General features: G+C 36.3%; 2 protein-coding genes and 1 long non-coding RNA gene across 6 annotated transcripts; 1 reads left to right on the forward strand and 2 right to left on the reverse strand.

Annotated features, from left to right (window-relative positions):
- Positions 1-3,466: 3,466 nt before the first annotated feature.
- On the reverse strand, positions 3,467-4,667 carry LOC118038878 (GEM-like protein 7). The gene is made up of 3 exons (XM_035045365.2): positions 4,353-4,667; positions 3,975-4,249; positions 3,467-3,886 (listed from the first exon to the last, which is right to left on the reverse strand). The coding sequence occupies exons 1-3, from the start codon at positions 4,564-4,566 to the stop codon at positions 3,689-3,691; spliced, it is 687 nt and encodes a 228-aa protein (XP_034901256.1). The 5' UTR covers positions 4,567-4,667; the 3' UTR covers positions 3,467-3,688.
- Positions 4,668-6,713: 2,046 nt separating this feature from the next.
- LOC118038869 (uncharacterized) lies at positions 6,714-9,128 on the reverse strand. Of its 4 annotated transcripts, none has more exons than XR_012169878.1 (4): positions 8,999-9,128; positions 8,587-8,752; positions 8,054-8,177; positions 6,714-7,855 (listed from the first exon to the last, which is right to left on the reverse strand). It is a non-coding gene; the product is annotated as an uncharacterized lncRNA (long non-coding RNA). The 4 variants fall into 4 exon arrangements; XR_012169877.1 differs by having other exon boundaries at positions 6,714-7,852; positions 8,054-8,242; XR_004685847.2 differs by having other exon boundaries at positions 8,054-8,242; positions 8,587-8,723; positions 8,999-9,109.
- Positions 9,129-9,161: 33 nt separating this feature from the next.
- Positions 9,162-10,291, forward strand: LOC118038862 (GEM-like protein 4). The gene is made up of 4 exons (XM_035045342.2): positions 9,162-9,306; positions 9,399-9,479; positions 9,579-9,853; positions 9,954-10,291. Exons 1-4 carry the CDS (start codon positions 9,162-9,164, stop codon positions 10,155-10,157), a joined length of 705 nt encoding a protein of 234 aa, XP_034901233.1. The 3' UTR covers positions 10,158-10,291.
- The last annotated feature ends 587 nt before the right edge of the window (positions 10,292-10,878 follow it).

Raw genomic sequence — 10,878 nt, forward strand, 5'->3', positions numbered from 1 at the left:
GAATAACTAAGAAAGTTTAAAGAGAAATATTTAATAAAAATATACACTTCTCTCAATCTTTTTGTTCTTGAGCCTTTTGACTCTGTATTACTGTTTTTAGTTTGAATGGCATGACTCCATAAAAAGCATAGAGTGGAAGAAAGCCAAGTGTTTCTCACTTGAAAGTTTTTTTAAGCATTGACTATGAGCATGTAGATGATCAAGTAATGAACAAGCTAAATGAAAAACAAAAACAAAAAAAATGATCTTTGTGGGTTATAATCAAAAGTCCAAAAGATACAAGTTTTACAACCCTAATGAAGGAAAGATAGTGATTAGTAGAGATGTTGAGTTCAATGAAGAAGGAGCATAAGATTAGAAGGTAGATGATGATGATGAGAAATATGATTTCCTACTGATTCTTGATGAAGAGAAGGAAATATATAAAGATTATCAAGAACTTATAATTACACCTCCACAAACACCAACGAGCTTAACTTCTCCTCCTCCTTCTTCTCATGGAAGCTCAAGTAGTTACACTCCATCAAATCCACTAAAAAAGATGAGAAGCCTTGGTAACTTATATGAGGTAACTAATCCTATTGATGATGATGTAACACTATATTGTCACATTGCTACATGTGATCTTATAGTGCTTGAAAAAGCAATAAGGGATGAAAAATGAAAATTACTATGGATGAGGAGATCACATCAATTGAAAAGAATGACACATTAAAATTGATTCCTAGACCAAGTGAAAAGAAGCCAATACCTATCAAGTGGATCATCAAAGAAAAGAAGAATGCCAAAAAAAAGGTGGAGAGGTGGATCTCAAAAGAAGATGTTATAATTTCATCTTATAATGCCACTAAACTGATGTTATAATTTCAAAAAAAAAAATCGTTGTGAAAAGACAAAGAAGCCTCTTGAATTTAGGTTTAAATTTTTTTACTTTTAAGGATAATTTTGTTGTTTTATTGTTCATTTAAATTGCTTATTATTTTTTTATATTTAATTAAATATCAAATTGCCTCACAGATCACATTATATAATAATAAAAAAAAACATTGTGAAAAATCCTAAAATGTCCCTTGAAGCTAGGTTTAATTTTTTTTTTTTTTATTTTCAAAGGTATTTTAGTTATTTTAATATATAATTAATATGAGAGAAGACTTATTTTTTCCCGTTGAATTTTGTAATAATAAATGTATCTTATAAAAAGATCTTGACAACTAATGTTAAATCTTTTAGATGAAGAGGTAGAAAGAACCATTACGTACTATTCAAGCGAACAATGTCAATAAGTGTGGAGATACAATAATTTTCTGTTGGTCTGTATCCAAGATTTGATTAATGCTGAAATAGACATCTGTATCTGCATGGCCTCCTGTCTATTCTGTAAAACCTAGTTTAAATAAATCAACTTTATTAAAGAATTATAAAAGGAAGCTAAGAAGATTGCATTCCAGTTAATCATAAAGGAACTTGTCTTGTTTTCTTGTAGCCTTTAATTTATTCATACTCTTTTCTTTGACCAATCGAGCATATTGCCCCTTAATCAATTAAAGCTACCTTCTGATATAATAAGAAGATTCTTTGTAGAAAGTTGTGCTAGCTATCCTAGATTCAGATATTACAGAAATGCTCTATTGTAATTTCAAAATCATTAATAAATAACCGAAGCTAGCGCCTTGTTTGCAAAGAAATGACCAAATTTCTCGTGAAATATGTGCACGCCAGTGATCATTTCCAAGAAATGAAGGTTCAAATACCAAATCGCATGTCCTGCTAAAAAATGAAATTTAATTAGAAAGGAGGATTTGGAGACAGTCCAATCCTTGAGCATTTTTGTCGTGAATTAACTGAAAGTCCAAGTCCTTCACTGATCTTCTCTCGTATAAATGGTTCCCTTATTATAATTTCCAAGAACTGCCTCGAGCCATTTTATGGATTTATGGCTAATGAGGGGAAAACATGAGATTTTTGTTTGATAATCTGAAGAAATCTAAGGTAAAAGACTAACTCAAACAACATCACTGATTGTGAGCTTTGCATGTAACCTAGTTTAAGTAATCTCTCTGTTCCGCACCATACTTTTCCCATTCCTTTTTCTTAATTTTTATTTTAAAAAGAGAATTGGCATCGGAAAGAAAGCTAGAATTCCAGCTCGAAATAATAAATTCCATACCACCACATGCTCGGAAAGTACGAGCAAATGAGTGGCATAGACAAATGCTTGTAAGATTGCATGTCTGGACCGAAAAAAGAAAAGAAGCAAAGGCTAGAAGTTGTCCCAACTAATTAGGGATACTTTACGAATCAATCAAGTTTTGTATGATTTACAAGATTACATTGAGAAGTATAACCATAAAGTAAATTAACTGAACAATCCCTTTGGTTAACCGTCTCTTGATTTATGTATATGATCTTATAGAGAAACATTGTATCAGACACTACAGTCATGATCTTATTTTCTTTTTCTTGGCGAAAAACACAACATTTTCCTGATATTTTAGTGTCTGGAACCTTTTATTTCCATTAGCTCTATATGCCTAAAGATAGAGCCAAGCACAAGAGACACCAAGTGTACTCTTCTGATACTTCGTTCAATTTCAACAGACAAGACTTGGACCTCTTTACCGCCACTAAAACATATTTTAAGTAATGTCTATTGTGAGTCAGTGGATATGCCTTTATTGTTGTTGCTGTGCCTTTGATTGCTCGTGCATAAAATGGTAAGATCTACCTACCATGCCTTTTGTGCTAAGAAATACGTTCGCATCATACATGGCGGTTCATCATGGCAACTACCTCTTCCTTGAATATAAAGAAAGAGAGAAGGAATCCTTGCCTTCCATTGAAAATGAAGATCATGTTTCACAATCTAGTTAATAGAATTCCAATTATGAAATCAGTCTCACTCACAACTGTGTTAAATAATACATTTATTTTTGTTTTATTTATTAAAGATAGAATAGTATTTTTAGTTTTATATATATATATAATCTTTTTGTATTTAGGTTAACTTAAGCACTTTATAATAAATAGATTAATGAGAATTCTAATCTTTTTTATTTATTTATTTTTATGTTCGTTTTAATTTATGTTAATCTGAATTAATTTAACAAATTAAGCGTCCCAAAGTTACTTACCTAATCCAGTGCAATTTTCCAAGTTGAAACAAAATGAACTTCTATCCTCTATCTACCACCGAGTGCATCAAAGAAAGGTGTTTTAGTAATGGGGTGGTAGATCTTCACATTTCAAGGAAAGTATTCGGTGCTTAAAAGGTTAGTATTCCTTTCGAGAAAGATGGAGAAAATATATTTATTTTTCGGATGGGATTGTTTTATATATATATATATATATATATGCTGGTTGCTCAACTCATGAATAATCATTCTGTAGCTAGGATTCGATTCCCCAATTTATATTTGCACCTTTCAACACTTAATGAGGAAAACATTTAGTGACATTATATATGCTGACATACATTTGAGAACTTGTCTCTGGATGAAATTTTGTTTTCCTGGCCAGAAACTTGTTGAAAATCATAGAATATTCACAAGAATTTAATTACAGTAATTTCTTAAGAATTTATACATTCACTAACAAAATTTGATACAGTACTGTAGTTGTGTCTAGTTTTGCTCTCCCCATGAACTTAATATTCTGAATTTCTGACAAGGTAGAAGATTTAAGTCCCTAGCTAGAAAGCGACATTAATCTCATCTGAGATTTGAGACACTGCCTGCTGAAGATATTTGAAAGTTTTTTGATAATTTATGAATCCCATAAACCAGAAATCAAAATCATCCACTGTAACTAGTTCCAGATACTTTTGTGATGGCTTCTTTACATTCTCACTCTGGTTAAGCATTTTTATCTTCTTGAGAGGAACCAATACCTGCAAAAAAATCATGTAAAATGTTAAAAACATTGTGCGAGGAAGAAAAGCTGAGAGAAATTATTCAAATACTTGTTGTTGAAGTTACCTTGTAATGGACTCTAACTGATTTTCCACTCGGAGAAGAGATTTTGATGGATCTCTCACTACAAAAGGCGACTTTTTCAGTGGAGACGAATAGAAGGCCTGCAATAGGACCTGCTGTTGTTGACAAATAGCACTGGGAGGCCTTCAACAGTTTTTCATCTTCGCTAACAACAAATAACTGCTTAAAGATTTTTTCCACCCCTCCTACTTGAAGAATCTTAGCCCCCAGGCTCAGCTTTCCTTTGACTGTTTCACTAATCTTTGGCCCTAGTCTCACTGCAGTTTCAAAATTATCAAGAACAGGAAGACGATTGTTAGGATAAAGTAAAAACTCTCATGAAATTTGAAGACTGGATGATTCCAGGAGAAAAGTAGTTACCATGCTCTCGAACACCATTTGCAAAATTGTCTGCTTTCTTTCCTAGCTTGTTCATCATCTTAAGCATCGAGTACTCTGCTTTGCATTGTTTAAAATATGCCTGAGGGTATTGGCCATCAGGTCCTGGCAAGAATCTCAGAGGCGATCTCCTAGCAGTGTATGCTGCTGAGTTGATTGGAATTCCTAAAGCTTGATCCTGAAATGTGTTCTTCATTTCTGATTGAAAAGCTGGAAATTTACTCTAGCCTCTTGTCTCTTTTGTTATTAGCAAGAGAACAGATATCTATAAGAGGAGATGATTTGATTCCTATGGTTGAAGAACTATTGTATTATGCAAAGGTATTTAAAGGGATAGGTTGTTGCTGGTGGGTCACAGCATGAATCATCCATGGCTCGTCAATAAAAATAAAGGAAGACTCGGTGAGATTGATTGCTTACAGAAAAAGATTTATGCAAAGGCCCAAATCTTCTTTTATGAAATTCTATTTAACAACTTGGCTCTCGCTATGCAAGAATTCTTTTCATAGAGAATGAACAAGTCTAGACTCTAGGGGAATAAAATAAAAAAATTGGGGCAGGGTAGAATTAATGTCTTCACTTGCTCAAGAAAATTGAGCCATTGTTTTTTGTTCCCTTCTGCTATACCAAGAAACAACAACAGCAAAGAAAAAGACTCAATGGTTTATGGAGGGTTTAGATGACAAATTGGAGGGCAAAAATGCATAATATTTATTTTGGGGGACTATTTCATAACAATTCCTTGAGAATTTTAGAAGTGTAGGGGAGATTTTTAAGAATTGTCAAGCTTTGGGAGGAACAGGCCACCCCGTAAATTCGTCCTTGCCCTGATTCGAGGAAGGCAATCTTTGGGGAAATCAAGTTAATTCCATCATGAGAAGGGGCCCAATAAGATTAACAGTACTCCAATTATGTGGGGACAGCTTTTAAATCATGCAAAATCCAAACAAAGCATTGTGGTGTGTCTTTTGGCTCTCACACCGACTCTTGACAGTGTGGCATTGATGCCTTCTGAGTTGGCATTTTAGCTTTCTGATGTCATCTTTCTTTTGACATCAAGATAAGAAAAAGGAGTGCTTAAAAGGGCTTTTGCTGAACAAGTGCAATGTTGGCTACACGGTAAATGGTGTTTTTCTGACATCAGAATTCGGAACTCCAGAAGTTTCTGCAGAGAATCTGATTTGGCTGTGTGGAAAAGAGAATGCCTTGGATAAAAGAGCAGTACTGAGGTCTTTATTGCAAATTTAATTACCTAGTCATGGAAAAAAAATGAAAAAAGAACAACTTATCACAACACAACAATGACAAAAGAATTGCATGGATTTCTTTATCTGGAAAAAATAATGCAACCTTTATGGCCTTTTCTTACATAACCATAACCTGTTATCTCATCCTTTTTTTCCCAGATGCCCATCTCATCGTTGAGTCATGAACAGTAAAGGTCTGGTCCTTTGCCTTAGTGGAAAAGAAAAGGAGTACAAATGGTAGAATGCAAAGGCCGGCATCAGCAACTTGTGTTGAGAAAGAACATGATGACTCGTACTTTAATGCTCTACTCAGAAAGATAATTGCCACATCAAACCCACATCAGCTTCCTCCTCCCCCACGCGAGAAGAAGCAGGAGTTGAAGAATTCAAGTTTCTAGATTTCATGTTGTTGACCAGGCGGCAGCATGCATGGCTGGCAAGCTTTGAGGAAAGCCGGCAAAACAAAACTGTGGACAGAATGTCGGCTCTGCATCCTGAACTGGTGTTGAGAGGTCTCAGGTTGTGATGGTACTTTTGTACTTTTGCCATTCTCTTGATGATTTCTAGAGTGGTATATGCATTGCCTTATTCACATTGACCACTTTTCTCCATTTTCCTTCCATGACAAACCATAATCAGAAAAACATCATTACAATTTAACCTCTTCAAAACTTTTGTTGCCAGCATTTCTGCATCATCAGCAGACGATGATTGGGTTAACCTAAATTATAAGCTTGACATCTCATAAAAATAATTTTATTTTTAGTATAATGTTCTCTCCTTTTCTTTTCCTAAAAAACACGAGATTTATGGTAGTAGTTAACCTAAATTATCGCCTTGTTACGGCAGCTACAATCGAAAGTTGAGGTCTAGTGTTGGGTCATTCTATCGTGGTCCATTTTGTTCTCTGTTTTCTTCGGGCATTCTTTCTTACATGAGAAACGTAAGTGTTCCGGGCCAGTTCCACCTGATTAATTTAAGAAGCCCATGGACCTTTAATGCATGAAAATTATATTTTGCTTATTGAATCCAAACTAAAAACCGAACTGACAAAAAAAGTTATTTCTGTTGTCTCCTTTCTAGCAGCGAAGAGATTCTGGGTGCGATTACACGGAGTACGGTGCCATTTCTTTCAGTAATTTCTTGGTTGCAATGCGAAAGCACTGGGAAATTATTAGGAAAATGTAGAGGAAGGTCCATTCTCCTTTCTTGATTCAAGATTATATAAGTTATTATTCTTATTAATAGCCTAAAATAAACATTTCATTTGGTGAATCAATCGGCACGGTGAGAGCATTTGAAGCCAAAATACTGGACAAAACTCATGCATTAGTTTACCACTGCCAAGTCTATCATGAGGTTCACAAAACAATCCCAATTCATTTGTCTGGCCTTGCTCTTCGTGTTGGGAGCTTGGCCCTCTGAATCTGTCGCTCGTACCCTCCAGGATGTGTCCATGTATGAGAGGCACGAGCAATGGATGGCTCAGTATGGACGTGTATACAAGGATGACGCTGAGAAGAAGACGCGTTACATCGTATTCAAGGAAAATGTTGCACGCATAGATGCATTTAACAGCCAAACTGGCAAATCTTACAAACTCGGTGTCAATCAATTTGCAGATCTTTCAAATGAAGAATTCAAAGCTTCACGTAATAGATTCAAGGGCCATATGTACTTTGGAGGATTTAAAAATTGGGCGGACCTGGACCTACAACATCTATTGTTATAATTTCAAGCAATCAAATCGAAGCTATCATCATATCTATATCTTTCAATTATCGTTGTGGGTCAATGTGCTTTTGTTCTTGTTGATGAAGTGAAGGTGACTCATGCAACAAGAAGCTAAAGGCTCACCAATTCGTAGCCCCTTTATCCCTTCATGTATGTGTGTGCTTTCAGAATCCAAGTCCGATCAACCTAAACTGATTCTGCATCTCTCAGAGCATGATCTGCCGGCATGTACAGGCACAGAACAGAAAGGCAGCCGGAGATGGTAAGGCCAGAAGTGAATAAATCTTCTCTGCTAATGGAGGGTTGATCACTTTAGAACATTCTTCTGGGGGGGGAGCGATTTATATTAATTGTTTTAGCATAATCCATATGATTCACCTTGGATCTATACGTGTAGTAGGACTAGAAAATCATAATCTTGTCCTTTCCCAACTGTTTGATTTCCAGGAAGAGCAATCTTCTACCCTTCTTCTCTCTCCCTTTTTTGATGCGGTCGGTTTTCTGCTGTGAGTAAGAGAAGGTTTTTTTTATTCGAACAATGGATTGACATGTGAGAAATGAAGCTGATGTGGATATGACATGTCAGTTTGCCTTTCCCTCAAACGTGAAAAGCTATACTTAACAGCAACTACTTCACATTCATGGGTTAATGTTGAGATAATCATTTAATTTGTAAGAAAAAAAGAGTTGAAGTATGCTTACCAGTACGGTGCTTGGCCTGCTTGAAATCCAGTCACCAACACCTCAGCATTGAAGAGGAGTTTTAATCCATTTGAGCAAATGACTTTTCCTTTCCTTTGCTGGTTTTTGTCGGGTCTGTCTTATCCTTGCAATTCAACAACTTCCACAATCTAAGAAAAAGCAGCAGCCCCTCTTGGAAGCTTGACGAAACTTGACACAAAGGACATGTTATCAAACAACTTTTAAGGTTGTAATGGCCACCTTAAAATATGGTTGATACAACAGAGATGGAAGAAAAAAGGAGTGGGGTGGCACAGAAAGCTAAAGTGCCAGCTCAAAAAGCTTTATGAACACACCCTCACACAGTCAGCAAATTGAAGAAAAGAAGCCATGCGATGGTTGTTAGGACTGATGACTAAGAACAGTCCCAACTAATCAGAAAAATTTTCTTTATTTTCATGGCCCCATTTGGATAAAGGTTAGAGATTTTCCAAACTTTTCAAGGGAAAGTATTCCGAGGAAGCAAACTGAAAAAACAGGATGAGATTTCTCACCTCATAAGAACAGTCTTCTGGCCATCAATTTAACATGCTCTGCCGGCACTACTGTCATTCTTGATGATGCTAAAACGGAATGATCCCATTCCCAATTTATTTTTTTTAATTCTGGAGCAAATGCCTTGACCTATCAGCTAACATGTTTGAAGTCAATGGCCAATCCCTGAAAAATGACTTTCAGGAAATTTTAAAATTTGACAGAGTTTTTTTTTTTATAGTGATTCAAGAGAGATTAAAAATAAGAACACCAGGGCACAACAATATCTTTTTTTAAAGCAATAGAACATGCCATCATCTCTACATCTGTCCTTGCAATATATCTTTATGAGTCATTATGTGTGCCTTTGTCCTTGTCGATGAGCCATGGGTGAGTCATGCAACCATAAAAAGTTAAAAGATTCATTCGTACCTCTTTATATAGACTTGCAGAATACAAGGTTTGATCAACCTAAGCAGCCTCTACATATCTCTCAAAGCAAAATACACTGGTCTGTTGACATTTGCAGCAGCACCGGAAAAACAGTTCGAGTCATTGATTCCAGGCGTTATCAAACCTTCCCTGCCCATCAAATATGAAGACTTCACAGAAACAAGTTATCGGAATTCCAATCAGATCAGCAGCATATTCTGTTGAGAAGATGCCAAGACTGTTACTTGAAAATGCTGAGCAGCGCTATATTCCAACCCCTGCAAATAAATCTCTGACATGCAAGCAAAGTATATTTCTTTCCCCCATTTCCTCTTTTGATCTCCCCTAAAAATGAAGGGAGGCTTTTGTTTACTAATCAGGTAGTCTTGTAATATCGCAGATAAAACAGATTCATTGCTTAAGAGGATGAACAAGCTAGGGAAAAAAGCTGACAAATTTGCTCATGGAATCCGAGAGCATGGTAAGTTATTGGAAATGTGATTCGTGATCAAGGATCATCAAGTTTCCTCTCATTCAACACCTTGCAGATGCTAAATTCATCTCAATTTTGTAACTGCAGTGAAACTGGGGACCAGGATCACTGAAACTCTTAAAGGGAAGCTGAGCTTGGGGGCTAGGATTATTCAAGTAGGAGGGGTGAAGAAAGTTTTCAGGAAGCTATTTGGTGTTGGTGAAGGAGAGAGATTGCTGAAGGTTTGCCAATGTTATTTGTCAACCACAGCTGGTCCTATTGCAGGCCTCCTCTTTACCTCTACTGAAAAGATTGCCTTCTGCAGTGAGAGATCGATTAAATTGTCTTCTCCAGAAGGAAAGTTGACCAGGATTCATTATAAGGTAACAAGAAAAATAACGTTACTTCTGTCCCTCCCTCGTCTCGTCTCCCTCTCTAGCATCTCTGATCTCTAACATCCAGGAACAATATCAAATTATGCAGGTAGTTATCCCATTAAGAAAGGTAAAGACAGCCAACCAAAGTGAGAATGTGAAGAAGCCATCGGAGAAGTACATAGAAATAGTAACGGTAGATGATTTTGATTTCTGGTTTATGGGTTTCTTCAGCTGTCAGAAAGCTTTCAAGTCTCTTCAGCAGGCAATAGCTCAAAAACAGATGAATACAAGCCATTCAACTCTGATGTAAACAGAAGTTTTTTCTCCCTTTTGTTTCATCAAATGTAACTAAATGACATGAGAGGGGTCAACACGATCAGTTGATCATAGAAAATGTAAAGAGTTGTTCTAAACTATGGGAATTAATGGATCTTGATTTCTCAACCTTCTGGATTAAAACATTACATGATCTTGGCCAAATGACAACATGTATAACAGGCTAGTTCTCATGTGGTAACAGTCACTCTTTTTGCTCTATGATGTGTCTGCTGTCCACATTAATAAGCACCACCAGTTTAACTCTGCAACTCTGTACATTACTGGATTCCTGCAAACCTTTCTTACCTTTTTGTGGATTCACTGCTAGAGAATTACATGGAAGGAAGGTCTTTTACCAAGACCTCCATGCATGATGGCATTCCAGCAGCGCTAAGCTACTTGATGAAGATGGTTTTCTCAAGCCTTCATTTAGTCCTAGATCCACCAAGAGACTGTCGGGTAAAGTAATGCAAATGGACCCTAAATCTTGAGGTTTACGAATCACAGCCTAGCTACCACGTGAGCCAACAGACAAAATGATTGCAACTTCTGATGGCCGTTTCCACAATGAGGAGCAGACCATGACACCTTTCCATTCCTTCACATGGCAGGTAAGAACACTGGTGACATTGTATATCTCTAACAAAACTCCAACATTAGGACCCACTCATTCCATCATGGCTGTAAATTACTATAAATCAGCAAACAACCAA

The sequence above is a fragment of the Populus alba genome, chromosome 5, assembly GCF_005239225.2.
Source record: "Populus alba chromosome 5, ASM523922v2, whole genome shotgun sequence".
In the NCBI taxonomy this organism is placed as follows: domain Eukaryota; kingdom Viridiplantae; phylum Streptophyta; class Magnoliopsida; order Malpighiales; family Salicaceae; genus Populus; species Populus alba.